We start from the raw sequence: 18946 nt of genomic DNA, 5'->3' as shown, positions 1-18946 counted from the left end.
AAATGGAAAGTGAACTAGCAGAGGGTAACATAGCCACAAGCTGGGAGAGGAAAACAAAACACCAAAGCAATGAGGTATCTTTGTGGATACAATGTGAGAGGGGCTGCAATTGAAAAACAAGAACTCCAATTTACAAAATATTGTTTGCACATTAAAGTTTGCAGGGACAAATTAAAGTATTTTATTAATTTGGGGAATGGCTGGAAAAATAGACTGAGGCACATAAACTCTTACACAGGCAGATGTATTTTTAAAACTTTCAATTTTCTTTTAGATATGGTCCAATTATTTTATCTAATATCACCTCACTATTATAAATCTTGCCTTACTGAGCTCCTTAGGCTACAAATGCTTTAACAGACAAAACTACAACAGAATCCTGTTGGCATGTGAGAGGTTTAATATTTGGAACCATAAATCAATTTCATCTGAGAGAGATGGATATCTCTCAGTCCTGCCAGAGTAGCCAGGTGCAGAGAACAGCACCTGAGAGTTGTTTGAGACTCTGGTGATGTAAAGCCTGAGAACTGGTTTGTATTTTTTACTGGTTTTTTTGTGTTAATGTAGGTTATATTACACTTTCTATACTTTGTTTCTTTATGCTGCCCCAGAAAAACACAGGAAGAAAGATAGTAAAAATCTGATGAGTAATTCCTTGAAAATAAGGGAAGCTGCTGAAAATCAGGAAATTGTCTTTTCAAAAGGAGTGACAAAGTTCATAGTTTAATGGCAATGGCAGAGATGTACTAAATATTAGTTCTTAGCAAAAGCTGCAGAAGACAGAATATTGCAGCTGAATGATGACATATTTTGATGCTAAATATAGAACAGTAGGTATCTTTGTCTTGTCATCTTCCCGAATTTTCAAAGCAAAGCAATCTTTTATTTTTTAAAGGATTAATATTTTTCTTGTCATCATCAAAACATCACAAGGTGGAGTAAGAAGCAGAACTTTTGGATTCAATACATGACTGGAACAAACAATCCTGCTGGAACAAAAGCCTACCAAATGCCATTTTGTCTGTTGTGGCTCAGAGGGAACTGGACTGCTTTGGCTATGGCTGGGCAAATAACACAACTATGCCAGGAAATGAAATGCATGGTAAGAATTACTTCAGTTACATGGGGTTGCATAAAACCAATTCTAGACAAATTCCCACTGAGTGAGAGAGAACAAAAGAAAGATACTAAGAGTAAAAGCACAGTTCTGCAAGGGGCATCAGGATGTGCTGCAGTAAAATGGAGTGGTCCACAAAAGGCAATGGAACTAATCACTTCCTTTCAGTAAGATACATGTTTGTTTACCTTGAACCAGGGTGCAGAAAGTGCTGAAATGCCACAATCAAAATGTGTGAATCTCAGTAGAATGAATTAAGGGATGGCATAAATATCTTTTAAAGCTTTCTTGTCACTTGTAAACAAAAAACAGCCGATTTATGTGTACATTGGGTCTTCAGTTTGTCAGCATCTTGTTGCTATAGTCAGGATATAATTACTACTCTGTGAACTTTGCAATTATCTACTTTGTTCATTTGGGTATTTTAAGAAGGAAAGCTGATATGAAAACCAATTATGATTTCCCTAGATAATGAACATTTTTATACCAGTTTTTTTTTTTTCTAGCAGTTTGACAGTGTGCACTGTTATTACAAAGTTCCAGAGCTGCATAGAAAACCTGATCTCAGGCATTTACTCAAAAGTAAAATAATATTCATTTAGAACTCCCATTCTGCTGAACCAAGAGTTTATAGATTACCCCATAAATCTGGTAGTTGCTAATTTATCTGTCTTCCAAGCTAAAGAGAGGTAATGGAGTCTTACATATGCAAGCCATGAGAAAAGTTCTTTATTTGTAGATGAAACAGGAGATTTGTTTGGCTGTATTCAGAGAAAACTATTATCAGGATCTGCTCCCTTTCCAATCACTAAAATACTAATTAGAACCTTTAGATATTCCAGGTCTATAGTGGGCTACTTTAGCCACCCTGAGATTGATTTTCAGCTAACCCTTGTCTTTCCCTTTGCCACTGCCAGCAAGAGCAACATACAATTTTAGAATTTAAGGTATTTTTCCCAGAAAGAAATGGTATTGTTTTGTTTTTTAAATCACAGTTGGAATTCCTGCCATATGAGTAAAAGAAAGCAAAGCTTAAAGGCAAGATGTCTTTTTCTGAGTAACATTTTTCTGCTCACAGATGATTTGGGTACCGTGTCCTGTCACTCAGTAACTCCATGGATGCACAAAGGAAACATTCAGAGAACTCTGAGTTAGGTGAGTTTAACTCATTGTGAGTTAGTCTTGCTTCAAATTGAGCTTGAACTTGTTGAAGTCGATGAATCTTTGTTGGTTTTGAGATCACAGTGTTTTTTGAAATTTTTAGTTGCCAATATGTTAAGCTGTACAGCAACTTTACTATTTTAAGGAAAAAAATCTGAAGCAAAGTAAAATCTAAAGTTTTACTGAACTTCAAAGAAAAAATTCTTAGAGTTGAGAGTGAAGTTGAGTTGGTCCTGTGTATTCTGGCTTGTACTTACAAGTGCTCAGGACATTTTCCATTATGACTTTAATACATGTACACCCAAGGATACATTCTCATTTGATGCATGTTCCTGTCTGAAGGGGGGTACCCTGTGAAAGCAGCACATTTTGAAATCCAAATTTCTTCAGTTTACTCCAGTTCTGAGTGGGTATCTTGGAAAAAACCTCTGGGTTAGTGCAGCTTAATGGATGTTGGAATGGAAGGCCTTGGTAGAAGGGATGTAAGGTGTGTTTTGCCCCCCTGACTTATGCATTCCATTCAAAAAGGTGAAGTGATTATGTCAGGTCTGGCTGTGATAGCCAGAAATTGGACACCACATGTTTGAGAATCACCAAAACTGATGATGTCTATGTAGAGTCTTTTTACATAACCTGCTTTTTAACCTACAACATTGCACAAGACGTATCCATGAACTCTCCTGGCTTTTTAATCCAAAGCCTGCATATGTGGTGATACCCAGCAAGACTACTATTAGTCAGTTAAAGCTGTCAAATATATCTATGCTAAAGCAAATAATTTAATGTATGTGAGTTAACTCCCAAGAAAGCAAACTCATTCAGGAATAAGAGCAGCTTTGGTTTGTTTACTTAATTTCAGTACTATCAGGAATGAGAGCACCTCTGAGTGCAGTTGTCTTACTGAAATCTCAAGGGAGTTTTACAAGCATAGTATTACTCACCATAGGATACAAGAAATGAATATAAACCTTCTCTCCTACCAGGTCAGCACAGAGACATAATAGTGAGCAGAAATGTAACGTATTGCTTTTCATGCTGCTTGACTATGGATAAGGAGAGAACCATGATCTCTAGAGCACCCTCATCAGCACTGCATCCGTTCTCAATATTCATTCTCTGTTTTAGGGAAAGCATCTGGAGAAACTCAGCATTTTTTCTTTGGTAAAGGGAGAAGTGGGAGATGTTACTTTTAATATTTCCTTAGAGTTTCTGAAGGTGGCTGCCTGAAGTGTGCATGGCAGAGAGGATGACAGGCCTTTCCAGGTAAAAGATATACTGGGTTTTTTTATGTGTTGGTTCTCTTGGCCTTTGCCTTATTAAAATTCCGTATGAACATTCCTGAACATGAGTTTGCCTTGTAAAGGTCATTTTTAATCAGAAGGGAGTCAATTCCTGCAGCTACTATTTATTTATTTATTTACTATAATGATCTAAAATTATTTTACCTAAGAAGAGCACATGTTTATCAGATTAGAAGGACAAGGGCGTGACAACACAGCCAACAGACCATGTCTTTTTGTTGTTGTTGTTTTAGAGCATAGCTTCAGTGTAGCTTCAGTTGTAGTTTGTACTTGTGAATAGAAACTGCTGTACTGATATTCTGGTGGCTATGCAATATTCACTGATGAATCTGTTTCCTAGTGTTGAGATGGTGGTACAGAGAAGTAGGAAAGACGTTCACAGCACTTAATGCACTAGGTGCTTTCACAATCAACAATCCCTTGTGTGAAGCACTATTGTGTATTCATAAGGAGAGTGTTTTTAAGTACTGAAAGAGAAGCTGAGGTAGATTAGGCCCTTTCAGTTAGTACAGAGGGATTTAGAGATCATCTTCAGGTCAGAAACCTCACCAAAGTCTTTCAGCATTAGGCCCTTTTATTCAATGGGTTCAGAGAATTATGGTGACTAAAATAAGAGTCCATTTTCAACTTGATTCCTCATGGATTCAGACGGGAGTTAGATGTCTAATAGCTTTATGTGCCATTTATACAGATGCACATGGGGAATGTGATAAGCTGTTCCTAAATAAATTATCTACTTCCTCCATGGGATACAGAGTTATCTGTTGGCTACTAAAGGTTCTAGTTAGGACTCATTTGCTGCACAGGCATAATCCTGAACAGTTCAGTGAAGGTTTTGACTTCAATATAGGAAAGAAATTAATCTGTGTTAAACTGAAAATATCATAAGTACCTGGACCCTTAGATCCACTTCAGTTGTTCTTTGAGTTTAGCAACACATTCAGTAAGACTTTCAAACTTGGGCTTCCATGCTGAGATTAACATTTAGGTTGGAATTTCCACATTCTAATTTCTGACACAGACCTGGGTATAGTGTCAACTTTTTTAAAAGTTAAGTTTAATTCAATTTTCACGATCTCATATGAATGGTAATTGTGTTCATGAACTACACTTTGCTTAGTTTTTGGTCTCCTTATGAAAGCTTCTGCCCCTGCTCATGTTCAACAATAGTTAAGCAATGCCAGAGACACCTAATAACACGACAGTTCCCACACTTGCACACAGATAGGAGGTGATTTGCTATAGTAAACTGCATCTGAGACCCACAAGATTTCTCTCGATTTAGGGGTTGATAACCAGTTTTTTAGTGTCCTGGGATAGAAGTAGGGTAGAAATGAACTAATTTTTACTAGAGATGGTTCAGGAGTTATTCTGTCCCCAGTGTGCAAAAGGCACCATCTCTGTACAGATGATATCTGATCTGTACTTGGGCTATAGGGATGAGGTGCCACACATGGGAGCTCTGTGTTGAGCTGTAATAATGAGGCTAGGATAGTTGATATCTTACAGTTTTACCTTTTCTGCTTCCTAAACAGAAAAAGAGTACTTCTGGCTGTAATTCCTTCCCTCACCTAGTTGAGAGAGCTCTGCCTGAACATGAGGAGAAGCACTGGTAGGGCAGCACGGGATTTCCAAAATGCTGTTTCCTGTTTTCTCTGAAGAAAAGATAACAGGCTGGATACTTCATTCAGGTTAGTTCTGACATGCAGGGTGTATGATCTTATTGGGCTAATTGTACCTTAGCTCTCCCAAGCATTACTGTAGATGATCCTTAATATGCTGAAATGCAGGTATCCTTCAAACAGGTCATTTACAAAGTATTTTTAGTATCACCACATATACAACAGTATCAGAGTACTTTTTGTATTACCTTTGCATTACCTATTTTTATTTCTCTTCAGGCTAGTCCCTGGCTCTCAGACCAATTTCCTTCTCAGTGGTGACCCTCTAAAAAAGACATTTCCATTCTGGAAAGGGTTTTGGCTGTGAATAACATAATGACAGCAGCAACAAAACCATGTTTTTACCTCACACCATAATAAAGGCTATCATAAGATTCTTTCTGCACTGCTTGCTAGTTCAGAATTGGCCACAAGAATATTTATTTTATCTGATAATCTCAAGAATTATTTTTTCTCCAACCTTGCTTAATAATAACTGCTGTCACAGCTTGCCAAGGCTGGTTAATTCTGGGTGTTTAGTCAATCTGGAAACATTTTTTTCTACGTTAACTTAATACTCCCTTGAGACCATGCAACAGTATCTTTGAAATAAAGAGGTTTAATGAACTTTTATGAGTATATAATTTATTTGGGAACAGTTTCTGTTATAATCTTTTTCATGTACACATGGGATCAGTACACATGGCACATAAAACTTCTAGGCATCTAGGTCCTATGTGAATCTCATCTTGAAGCCCATAGAAATAAGATTGAATAGCTTCTCATTTTTGTCTCCTTACTAAAAATTGCTGACATTTTCTCTGATATGCAAGGCTATGAAGAGTTGTGAAAAAACCCCATACATTCTTCCAGGATTTTTATTTGTATGCTTGTAGAAGAGTGGAATCAAGATTTTTGCCTCATATCTGAAGGCTCTGACATAGTTCTGATATGTTTAACAAAATCAGATGTTTCGGAATCTGTTTCCTCTTAAAACATAAGAGAAATTTTTTGTGTCTTTATCATGGCAAGAAGAAAACAATCCTTCAGTGCAATGGTGACATGAAGGTGTTGCCTCATGTGTGCCTCCAAAGGTCAAAAGAAAATGGCTGTGTTTCTTTCTCTGTTGACCTACTTAATGGGAAGGGTATGAAGTTTGGTTGTTGTTTCTCTCTTTGCCAGTCTCATCTGGTGTCTATCCTGGTTCTCCTGTAGTCATGAGTAGGGTGACTAGATGATGCCCAAGCTGACTATGCTGATTTTGACCCAAAAGTTAATCTAGAAGCTATATACGATTACCATCAAATGAGGAACCAAAACAGCTACCTGTGAAACTTGTACCTCCTGTCATCATAGGCCAGAATTTTCAGTAGGAATTGTTCTAGGCCAGTAAATGTTGGGTGCTCATCTAAGTGTAAGTGGAACCTCCCAGTAAGGTTTGAAGCGTTATGGATACAATGATGTATCCACTATTCTTAGTTTTATCCTGCATTTGCTTCATGCACATCTTCCATTCATGCTAATTTCATAATTACAACTTATAAAAATATATTTACTAGAACTTGAACAAAATCTATCTACTAAAAGCCTTGAGTTCTTAGAAATACATTTTTTTTCCCATAAAAAGATATATGTGAGGTCTGTTTGATGCCATACTCGAACATCTAAAATTCCTTTCTTTACACGCTTCTTCATGTCAATTTGCTGCTGCATGTTTCTGAAGCATGAGATACTTGAATTTCTACCTAATAACTCTTAATTATTTTAACAACAATAGTTTTGAGCTGTTGTCCTACACATGTTCTCTTCCAGTTGTTCTGCAAGTCATAATTAACTTGATAGTGCAAGGCCACATTATTTATTAGCCCGCTACCAAGTATTCCTGATGAAATCTCAGTGAGGAATTAGCCCGCCATACCCTTTTAATGTTATCGATCTAGACAAACATATAGGCAAGCCAGAATTTAGCACTTGATACTTCCAGGTTTTATAATTATTACAGTTACTGTTAGGATAGTTTTAAATGGCATATTTGGTGCTGGAATGCAGAAATGGAGCAAATCCGGTAACACAGTAATTCAATTCTGTGAATCTAACTAATTTCCTTTGTGAGTTAACTATAACAACAGTTTCCAAACTGGATATCCACACTGCTTGCTACTACTTAGCATATCTATAAGAAGGGGCACTGCCTGTTCCAAGCTCTTCCATTTGAAGTAGAAACAAATTGTTAGAGAAACAGAAAAAGGTGAGAAATTATCCTTTTTATGCAGGAAATGGGAGGTCAGCGTTGAGTGATGTAGATGTGGGTATCTTGGAAAACTGGAGTGGGACTAAGAATGTGAGGTCTCTCCATTGTCAAGCAGTTCCTAGTTTAGAGGCTTTCCCTCCATACTAGGCTTTCTTTTTGGCCATTATTGATTACAAGAACATCCCTGATATGAGTCCCTGCCCAGAATGAATGAAGAAATATTCCAGTCCAAAAATAAACCTTACATACTATTTTTATCCTAGTTTCTAAGTAGGTCCATACACCGGTTTAAGACATTATTCTCCAAACATAAAGATAATATGTGTTTTTACTGTTATTCTTCCTAAATTTAGTGGTAAAAGGAAGTGATTTTGCATCCTTTCCCAAGAAAGCATAAAGGATGTGCTGTTCTCTGGAGTGTCACCTTCCTTGGATTAGTCTGTTGCAGGACAAGTAATGAACAGATGTGCTATTCATATATGTTGCATCTCTGAACAAAGTGAGGATAGGCTGTATTTCTTCTGGTAAGTACCTCATTAAGTAGTGCCAATGATATTCAAAAGAACAGCACTCAAGTCAGATTCTTTGACAGGGGTGCCTGACTGAGCCTGTTTAGTAAAATATGAATAAAATATGAACTCTCTGAAGTGGTATAAACACTGGGAGAGAAAACCTAGTTGTGGAGACAAGAATTCATTGCTACTTTGGTACCTAAGGGTCTCCAGCACTGCAATCAACTCAGAAAAAGGAAAAATAAAAAGGAAATACTTGTTCTAAACCATGTTTCATCACATCTGAAATGGTAAAGTAACCATAGTCTTTTCACTTGATTATCCTGAATGCCCATTGCTGCAACATTTTACTGCTTTTGAAAGGAATTCCTGATCTTATGGGAAATTGGCTGAGTTGCCTTGAGAGGCTAAAAGAAAGAGTAGTGAAAGGAACATGGGAAGGAGCAGAAGACTGAAAAGAGAAGGCAAAAAGGAAAAGAGAATAAATTGTGATCTAGAAGTGCAGTAAGTACTGAGCTGTAGTGCAGTCTCATTCACTGCACAGAACTCTTGATTACAGCAGGAAGATTAGTGTTGGACTGAGGCCAGGCTCTGTCAGTGTGAATTGCAGCAATTGAGGGATAGCATAAATTAATATTGGGCATAGTGACAGAAGTTAGGCCTGTTAAAGCTTGTGTTCCCTTTGCATGGAACTGTATTAAAATGTTGTATATTTTTTTCTGGAACATTTCTCCTCTGCATCACTGTAAACCAGAACAGATCAGTATGATAGCATACCTTACAGATCCTGTGCTATGCTATAATATTCTTAATACAGTACTGTTGAAGATAATGACATGTACACCTTCTCTCTTTGTTCTACCAATAATAGTATCCCTTATGAATATAAACGTGCAGAGGGAATGTAGTATCTTTTAAATAAAAATCGCTCTTTGAATACTTGAAAAATACAAAGCTGAATGAAATGAGTCACAGTATTCATCTGTAAATACATAAAGCTTGCTTTTTTGCTTTTAAATCTGTTAAAAATTGGATCAGATAAGACCTCTGAGTTAGATTGAATTGCATATAGTTGTGTGATCCCTATCACATTAGAATGGATTTTTAAAAAGGTACAAATAAGCTTTTCTGCTTCTCCCATGGCCAGTGTTACATGCTTTCAGTTAAATAGTTGCATGAGACAATGACAAGAAAATGCATATGAAGCTCTGGAAGAAAGGCAAAAGCAAGGTCCCAAGCCCTTGAAACGTCTCAAAAAGAAAAACAAAAGAAGTGTTCAGGTCTTGCTGATAAAAAGCAATACAACACTACTCAGAGAAGGAAGTGACTGGATTCTGGAAAATGCCCCTGGAACTAAATTTTACTGTAGTAGGAGTAAGTCTAGGTGTTTCTAATAATTCAAAAAGCATAACATCTCTTCTGTTTTTATGGCATCCTACATGTCCTTGTGACTAAACAATGACAGGGGTTTGATCCCTGTCTTTGGTATGCTCTTCTGCCAAGTTGCAGAAGCATCGGGGTTTTGGTATTGGAAATGAATTTGTGGAATGCTTTTAAATTGCATCCAGGAGCATCAAACTTTTGAACAGCTCTTGTGAGGACACCACTTTGTGTTTCAATGGCATTTTGGGATGACATTAGAAATTTCTACATGTCTTTGACTTTATATTGACTATGGAACTTGAAGGACTGTGATTTTCGAAAAATTGGTTAGATACAGCTGCCATTTATACATTTCACAGTATTTTTGGCAAGATACTTATGAGCTGATTTGTTGCTGGGTATTCAGTATGTTTATTTGATGGATCTTTTTTTCTCCCTTATCTAGTCATATGTCACCTACCAAAATTAATGGGAGTAAGAGAATGAGCACTAACTGATGGAGGCAGCAGACAAAGGTAACATGGATACTCTGAGTTGTGCTGCTGAATAGGAATAGTCACCAGGCTCTCTTGGTTTCTCTGGACTATGGAGGAGTGGACCTGGGCAATGAAAAGAAAAAGCCTAACACACTTGTTGCACATCTTGAATTTGCCTCCATTTACAAATGTCTTGAGGCAAAACGTCTGGACTGAGTGCTCCTCTTGGTTTGTTTTTGCTATGATCCTATCTATAGGGCTCTAGAGCACCAAAGTTGTCCTGTCCCCCCCCCCCCCTTTTTTTTTTTTCCATGTTAATAAGGAATGCCTGCACTTCAGTTTTATTAAGGTGGTGGAATTGTAGCTGTGATGTCAAGTATGTCCAAGTTGCATTTTCATGGTGCTTGCTTAGACTGACACTCACCAGTCACACTTTGGATTCTCTAGGCACAGAAGGAATAGCCAGTTTATACAGTGCATGTGTTACAGGCAGCAGGCAGAGGGAGAAAAGATTTGACATCTTTGGCAGAGGTGTTAAAACTCCACCAAATACCCAATGGTACTCTATTAATGAACTATGACCTACTTTACCATTTAGGTACAGAATTAGGAGTGAAAGTTACTTTGGCTTCATTTGCAGGACTGCTGCAGATGGTCTGGGTGTGTTGGGCAGGAGCAGAGGGAATTGTTTTCTAGTTTGCTTGTGCCTTTGGAGGGTTTTGGGTTGAGTGAGAAAGCAGGGTGTAGGTGAAGGCAGATTTTTCTTTTTTTCTGGGAAACTTGATCTACACTTAGTTTTGAAATTCTATGAGCGACCTCAACGATGTATGGGCAGGGACACTTGTCTCTAGGCCAGGTTGCTCTAAGTCCCATCCAGCCTGGCCTGGAACACTTAAAGGGATGAGGCATCCACAACTCTGGGCAATCTGTTTCAGTGTCCCACCACGCTCGCAGTAAAGAATTTCTTCCTATTACCTAATCTAAATCTACCCACTTTCTGTTTGAAACTGTTCCCCCTTGTCCTCTCACTACAAGCCCTGGTCAAAAGTCCCTCCCCATCTTTCCTGTGGGCCTTTCAGGCACTGGCAGGTGCTGTAAGGTCTCCCCTGGAGCCTTCTCTTCTCCAGGCTGAACCACCTCCAGTGCTCTCAGCCCGTCTTCACAGGAGAAGTGCTCCCATTCCAGGGCAGGAATATTAATTCCAATAATTAAGATATCAATATGGAATAAAGACAGAGCCGGGGTGAGGGTGGTGGGGGGGGAGGCGCGCAGGTGAGGGGGGAAGGCGCCCAGGTGCGGGGAAAGGCTGGGGGCCGCAGTGCGGGCGGCGGCCGCCAGGGGACGCCGTCGGGCCGGGCAGGGTGCGGGCGGCGGCGGCGGCGCGCGGGGGCGGCTCCGCGGAGCAACAGGGCGCGGTGCGGGGCGCGGTGCGGAGCGACCCGCGGGGCCTGGCGCAGCTTCAGGCGCTCGGGCGAGAGAAGCCGTGGCAGTGCGGAGCTGCTCCGGCCCCCTCTGTGGGTTTGTTGATTTGGCGGGATTTTATTTATTTATTTATTTATTTTTGGTGGTGGTTTTGGTTTGGTTTGGGTTTTTGTTGTTTTTGTGTTTGTTTTTGTTTTTTTTCCGGTAAGCCTTCCCGAAAGCCGGCACAACAAGTGGATGCTGCGGGCGGGTGCCGGCTGTGCCGCTGCCGCCTGGACGTGTCTGGGGGAGACAAGTGCAAGAAGCGAGACCCGTCCTGCCGTCGGGGGAAGCGGGCTCGGTGCACGGATGATGTAGCGTTGATTTACAAATCTGCTGCGAAAGCTGGGCTTGGAAACACTAGTGACCGCGCTTATCCACTCCTCCTGCCTCGCACACACACGCAAACACGCCGCCTTCCTGCTGCTCCGTCTGGAACGAGGCTCTTGCTCGTTGCCTTTTTGCAAATGCCCGGGCGAGCCGCGGGGTCCGGGGCAGCGCAGGGTGCCCCCGGTTTCAGCTGCCTCGCCGCCCGCTCTGGGCGCTCTCGTTGCACCCGGAACGAAGGGAGAAAAATAACTCGTCAACCTGTGGTGCTGACTGACCATACACACCTGCAGATGTAGACCGGTTGGCGTAGCCCCCCCCCCGCCTCAGGACTGCTGTCACCAGATCCTTACACTAGCGAGAACAGCGTTGCTATTTCTCTGCCTGGGAACAGTAAGTACAGCAGCGTTTTTAACGTCCCTTTCTGCATGACACGGAGGTACGGTTTAAAAAATAGCATCATGTAATAGTCCTGTTCACCTGCTCTTGTGCATTAAGAGATATAGCTATAAATTAGGCTTCTGTTTCAAAGGGGGTGGGGGGTGTATTTTTGTGTGTGTGCTTGCATGTATATGTTGCTCCAGTGCACCTGCACTTGTGTTTTCTTGACATCCCATGTCACAGTATTTTCACTTGAGTGAGCACTGTACGTGCCTGTTTCCACATGAATTTCAGTGAGATGTTACCACAATTCAGTCATAGATGAAAATGTAACATTCCTGCACCTTATGTGTTTATGCAAATATAACAGAAGCCCTTTGTGCAGATACATCTATTCTTTAATATTTCCTACACAGCTAGGTAGGTGTCTATTACGTAGGTACTCAAGAGATTTGAATGCACGGTGAATTGCAGTATTTTTATTAGTGTTTATGTGTGTTGGTGTTTCAGAAGCATGCCTGTGTTTGTGTATGGATGCAAGTGCTTATATGGGTGGGGATTTTGTATCTCTGTCTATATATATGTGACATGCCCACCCACATCCTTACCCACAGAGTCGTTCAAAATCTCTGTGCATGTGATGTGGGTGTGTGTGTAATGTAGAAGTGTGAATAGTGTGGGCAGGGGAAGATTTGAATACCGTGGTAATAGATGACACAGTTTCATTTGATCAGTGTGACCTTTTAGGAAAACAAGCCAATCTTTTCCCTTTTTTTTTTTTGTTTTGTTTATTTTTGTGTGTTTGTGCATGTGCCTCAGGTTAAGTGCTTCTTCTGCATGACCATAACCAAAGGGTGACCCATCCACTCCCTTATGTCCTATGGGAACCTCAGAGCCAGTTTCTCAGTCTTCATCTCCTCATCCTCCTCCTCTTACCACTGCTGCTGACGCCCTGGGTGCAGCTCCCAGGTTTGAGACATTATTGACAGGCTGAAGAAAGGATTTGCAAAGACCTCTTCACTGTGTAAATAAAGTGATAGCTGGAATTAATTTCAACTCCCCAAGTAATGATATTAAACAATAAGATTTCTAGGCCAAAGCATAACCAGGAACAAATTATGAGGAAAGAGACTATTTGCATTTGGTTGCAATGATGAACTAAAACCATCTTCAGAGAGCAGATACCCTTAGATTTGTATTTTGTTTTTTTTCCTCATGAATGCAGTCTTTGTAGCCTGCAAGGTAGTCATCGTTCTCATCAGATCTGTGGTAGCCACAGGAGATAAATGGAAATAAAGGGGCTTGGTGGATGAAAGAGAAAGGAAGGTCTCAGCTGTTCCCTGGTTCAATTTGAGAATTTCATCTATTCATATTAGCAAAACAGTAGTTTGTGTCAAACGTTCTGGACAATAAGAGAATGCAGATCTGTGGTTTTCCAAAATGTAGATGCAGTATGAAAACTCTGTTGCCCTGCTCTACGTCCAAGGGACTGTCCTCCAAATGCAAATGGCTTTGAACTTTCTAGAGTGAAAGTTAAGGTGACACTGAAAATAAAACCTTTTTGCATTGATTTAAAAAAAAACAACCAACAAACAAAAAAGCAGTATCAAAATGGAGGTTGCAATGGTGAGTGCAGATAGCTCTGGGTGCAACAGCCACATGCCCTATGGCTACGCAGCCCAAGCTCGGGCCCGAGAGAGAGAGCGGCTGGCACAGTCGAGAGCTGCAGCAGCTGCGGCCGTGGCAGCAGCAACAGCAGCAGTAGAAGGTGGGGCAGCAGGTGGAGGTGGACCATACCACCACTACCATCAGGAGCAGAGTCGAGGCGCGTCCTCCTCGCATGGTGGGAACGCGTCACGCAGCAGCGTGTCCCACCGCCAGAGCGGTAAGAGGCGGAAGAAAGGGAAAAAGAGGAGCCACCACTTGGGGAGCAGGGAGTGTGGGGCCTCCTTCCCCTGTTCTGAGCTGCTGCCTCTCAGTGGTTCTGAAGAGAGAATACTGAAGGACTTGAGTGAGGAGGAAGAGGAGGATGAAGATGAGGAGGAAGACGATGAGGAAGAAGGAAAGCTCTACTACAGTGATGACTATGGGGAGGATGAGTTCTCATACTCGGACCAGCCACCGGATGATGGTGGAGGCCCTGGCGGTTACAGCTCTGTTCGCTACAGTGAGTACGAGTGCTGTGAACGTGTAGTAATCAACGTGTCGGGACTGCGGTTTGAGACCCAACTGAAGACTCTAGCTCAGTTCCCGGAGACGTTGTTGGGTGACCCAGCGAAGCGAGGCAGATACTTTGACCCTCTCAGGAATGAATACTTCTTTGATAGGAACCGACCCAGCTTTGATGCCATCCTGTACTACTACCAGAGTGGCGGTCGGCTGAAGAGGCCAGTCAATGTACCCTTTGACATCTTCAGTGAGGAGGTGAAATTCTACCAGCTTGGGGAGGAGGCCATGCTCAAGTTTAGGGAGGATGAAGGGTTTGTCAAAGAGGAAGAGGACAGAGCATTGCCAGAGAATGAATTCAAGAAGCAGGTTTGGCTGCTGTTTGAGTACCCGGAGAGCTCCAGTCCAGCCAGAGGCATTGCCATCGTCTCTGTCTTGGTCATCTTGATCTCAATTGTCATCTTTTGTCTGGAGACTTTGCCAGAGTTCCGAGATGACAAAGAATTCCTCATGTCCCTGAGTTTAGGGAAAGGGCTTTCCAATGAGTCACTTCACCTGGATGCTGGGGAGCACACCATATTCAATGACCCTTTTTTCATTGTAGAGACAGTATGCATCATTTGGTTCTCCTTTGAGTTTACAGTGCGCTGCTTTGCATGTCCAAGCAAAGCACAGTTCTTCAAGAACATCATGAACATCATAGACATTGTCTCCATCTTGCCTTACTTCATCACTCTGGGCACTGACTTGGCACAGGAACAGGGCAGTAATGGTCAACAGGCCATGTCTTTTGCCATCCTGAGGATCATCCGTCTGGTCAGGGTGTTTCGCATCTTCAAGCTCTCCAGGCACTCCAAGGGTTTGCAGATCCTGGGTCATACGCTCAGGGCCAGCATGAGGGAACTTGGCCTCCTCATCTTTTTTCTTTTTATCGGAGTCATTTTGTTTTCCAGTGCTGTTTACTTCGCAGAAGCTGATGAACCTGCCACCCATTTTCAAAGCATCCCAGATGCCTTTTGGTGGGCTGTAGTGACCATGACTACAGTTGGTTATGGGGATATGAAACCCATAACTGTGGGTGGGAAGATAGTTGGGTCCCTGTGTGCCATTGCGGGAGTGTTAACCATTGCTTTACCAGTGCCAGTGATTGTCTCCAATTTTAACTATTTCTACCACAGAGAGACTGAGAATGAAGAACAAACTCAGCTGATGCAAAATGCAGTCAGCTGCCCTTACCTCCCAACAAATTTACTGAAGAAATTTAGAAGCTCATCGTCTTCATCCACAGAGGATAAATCAGAATATTTGGAGATGGAAGAAGGAGTTAAAGAATCTCTTTGTGTAAAGGAGAAAAAAAGTCAGGACACGGGGAATAGCAGTGAGTCAGAGAAGAAAAACTGTGTAAATTCAAATTCTGTGGAAACTGATGTATAATTTTGAACGTTTCCAAATATATTTATGCATTAAAGAGTGCAGTGAAAATAATGAAATATGCAAACAAGAGTCCACAGCATACAGTAGTATGCCATTTAATGGTTAAATACAAATAAAAAGCATTGCTAAACTTGTATTACATATCAAGTAAGTGGTATAACTTGAGGAAGTGGTTGCTAGATCTGATATAATTTCAGACTTTATATTTTTATTAGAATGCAAGTGTTTTGCACACGAGGCTGAAAAATGTATTAAATCCAAGTCAGTTTTAAAGTGGGTGCATGAACTGTCGACATCACTAATAACAGCTCTGTGGTAAAAGTTGGCATTCAGAGGTATTTACTATGTAAGAAGCAATGAAGTTTGGTAGTCATGTATCTATTTATCAATGCTTTAATAGCAGCTACCATGAATCATTGGATACCATAGTAATTGTTTTTCAAATGGTAAATTTATTGTTAAAAGATATTCTACAGAAGATAGATCTAATTTTTTTTTTTCTTGAAATATAGAATGCTTGTTTTTAACTGGAAATTTACTTTGAAAAGGCTGCTGACCCTCCAGAAATTGTTTATTTTTATAACTGTCTTTGGAGGCATGACAGCATTTGTTGTCTAATAATGAAAGAAATGAAGTAAGAGAATCATTTAACCTGGTCTGACTGCAAAGGCAAAATGACTGGAATGCTTTTTTGCACTACTTTATATGCTGGAGATATATTGAAAGAGACTTCATACTGTGAATGTTTACTAATGTAATAGTTCAATGACAATCATTGGAAGAGTGAATTCTGCATCATATTTTATTGTTTCTTTTTTCTTTATGTGATGCTGATGGTGAAACAGCTATCATTACATTAATTCCATACTCTTTTTAATTATGATTATCTGTGATCTGGAAAAGGATTGTGAAGTAAAATTTTATAATCAAAATGATTTGAAATCAGTGTTTCCTACTGATGCCCTCAAGAAATACTCACGTAATTTGTATCTTTTTCCTGGTTAATTTAACATTCAGAATCTATGATGAGTACATGCATTTTGTCAGTACTGAAGAAATTCAGTGTATGGGAGGAGAAAATAGCAGTAATGAGACAACTCAGTTGTTACAGTACTGACAATTGAGAATTGCTAACTTTTAACATGCTATTATTGGTGCTGCATTTTCCCTTAATTACAGCTTTCACCCATGTGTATTTGAAGCAACATTTAAGATCCAAAATAGGCATCCTGGGATACAAGATGAACATATTGGGTCCCATGCAATCCTTGAGAAAACATTCCTTGATTTCTTTTCACCAGTTCTTAGGCCAGCTGTATTTTACTGTGCGTCAAAAACTTCCATTGCCCGTCCTAGGAGATGAAGGTAGGTAAAGATGAGCTGACCTACAGTACACTGCAGGTTCCAGAATGAAATATGTAAAGATATTGCTGCGGACAAAATAAAGAATAGGTTCAGAACAGGCTTTTTTTTTTTTCATACTTCTAATTACCTAGGGAAGGCACAATTAAATTGGAATTGTTTTTGAGGAGGCACTGTGGAACATTCCAGATTGTAAAACTTGAACCAAATTGGCATATGCACTTTAAGGGCTGGGATGGGTCATTGTGAAGAGAAAAAGGGGCTTATCAACACTACTGAATTGGTTTTGCAATATTCACTTAAGGCTGAGTAGAGGATTTTATGCAGGGGGAGAGAACTGGGTAGTGTCTGACTTCTGGAGCTGAAAAGTGACCCTAAAAAAAGTTGGAATTGGACATCAATGACATTATGCACAATCTATCAGTTAGGCATTGTTTGCTCTCTGAAGCATCCAGTGGTAGTGAAGACAGCCACAGACAGGTTTTTCTTTCATTATTTATTTCTGCCTTCATGGATTTTCTGTGAATCACCTCTTGGAAAAGTTTCTCTGCTTGTCCTCTTTTGCACTGCAGAAGAACTAATAAAAACCAAGACACACAAAAGACTGTGTTGTGCTGAGCCCTGGTTCAAAACTTGTATTTAAATGTCTGTTTCCTGATTTAAAATCTTAGAGCAGACTTCACTATATTTATGATGTGAAGCATTAAACAAATCTCCTTTTCAGTGCGGTGACATTAATTCTAACTAATTCTATGTTGTGAATAAGACAACTGAGTACTTTTATACATAGGCATTTGCCAAAATTAAATTTTGCATTTTGTTGTAGCTCACCTGAGTTAAATGTACTAAATGCTTTTTTCTACAGGGGCAATATCAGCAGTGAGGATGAGCATTCTGTAAAATCCGGTAAAAATCCAGAACTGAAAGTGTTCCTTGAACAGCTAATAGTTAATGATGTAGAGACTATAAAGGTTCTCATGTAAGCAAGTGTGCTGGTAGGTCTGTGTAATACCAGGGATCATCTAATACCAGGGACCATGGGAAGTATGTGAGAGTAAAAGAAATACTAACTAGGTAAATAAAGAACTTAGAGAAAATGGGTAGTACATGTTTGCTGTATTGATTGATTGAAAGAGAAGGTGGCTTATAAGAGCTGGACTTTTAGATCTCAAATGGAAATACGGAAGGAAATTCTTTGAATAACTCTAAGAATATGGTCATGTTTTGGACCTGGACCTCAGCATAAGGTAACTGCCTAAGTAGTTACTCAGCTTCTCCAGCAAGTTATCCAGTTATTCTGCTACCAGAACACAACCTTTTCATTTAGAACAAGTGTGGCAGTGCCTACATTGTGCTGTGATCACAGCAGTATGTTACTTTCTGAAAGAAAAAGGTCTTGCTGTAGGACCTGGTAGCAGTTGGCAGAGCACCATTCAGGGTGGGTCAGCACTGTGTACTGCAGTAATATGGAGGCATGTCCTGAGGTAAGAGTGGAGCCTGCACTGCCTCCTGCAATGTATAAACCTGGCTACTTTATCAGTATAAAGAGGAATTACTGTAGTTTAATGATAGGTTGTGCTATCAGTTGGGCGGACCAATCTGAATCACAGAACTGTACATTCTGGAATGGAAGCAAATACCTTTAACTTGGGCTGGTTTATAATTTGATTATTCATCTATCCATCGATCCAGTCAGTTACAAGGCAGCTTGGAAATGCCAAAGTCCTATCTCTAACATGCTAAAACCAAGTGCTTAACAAGAAACAGAAATTTCCGTTAAGTATTACTTCTGTTGAAATTCTGTGCCAGAGAAACTCTGTATTTGGGCAGTTATGTCTCCCAGTTACTACTGCTGCTTCTGTCAGAGCCATCCTGGTGTTACTGGATACTGACAGTTCTCAGAAAAATAATTTTATTGTCAGTTGGGCATTTTACATTTTAAATTGAAGTGGT

General features: G+C 40.3%; 1 protein-coding gene across 3 annotated transcripts in view; it reads left to right on the top strand.

The window, feature by feature from the left end:
- KCNA4 (potassium voltage-gated channel subfamily A member 4) overlaps window positions 1–17609 on the top strand; it is a 73128-nt gene extending 55519 nt beyond the window's left edge. For 2 of the 3 annotated variants that reach the window (XM_051621875.1, XM_051621876.1), the window contains exons 3-10: window positions 934–1102; window positions 2196–2272; window positions 3404–3541; window positions 5115–5270; window positions 7845–8015; window positions 9832–10090; window positions 11494–12043; window positions 12851–17609. In XM_051621875.1, coding sequence (XP_051477835.1) covers window positions 13643–15631 — 1989 coding nt within the window. In that variant the 5' untranslated portion in view covers window positions 934–1102; window positions 2196–2272; window positions 3404–3541; ... (3 more) ...; window positions 11494–12043; window positions 12851–13642 and the 3' untranslated portion in view covers window positions 15632–17609. Of the gene's footprint in view, window positions 1–933; window positions 1103–2195; window positions 2273–3403; window positions 3542–5114; window positions 5271–7844; window positions 8016–9831; window positions 10091–11483; window positions 12044–12850 lie in introns of those variants that run through there. The other variant, XM_051621877.1, reaches the window with a different exon arrangement.
- Window positions 17610–18946: the final 1337 nt, after the last annotated feature.

The sequence above is a fragment of the Apus apus genome, chromosome 5 (genome assembly GCF_020740795.1).
Source record: "Apus apus isolate bApuApu2 chromosome 5, bApuApu2.pri.cur, whole genome shotgun sequence".
Lineage (NCBI taxonomy): Eukaryota > Metazoa > Chordata > Aves > Apodiformes > Apodidae > Apus > Apus apus.
The sequence above is the reverse complement of the archived record's forward strand: the minus strand, read 5'-3'. Positions and strand labels throughout refer to the sequence as shown.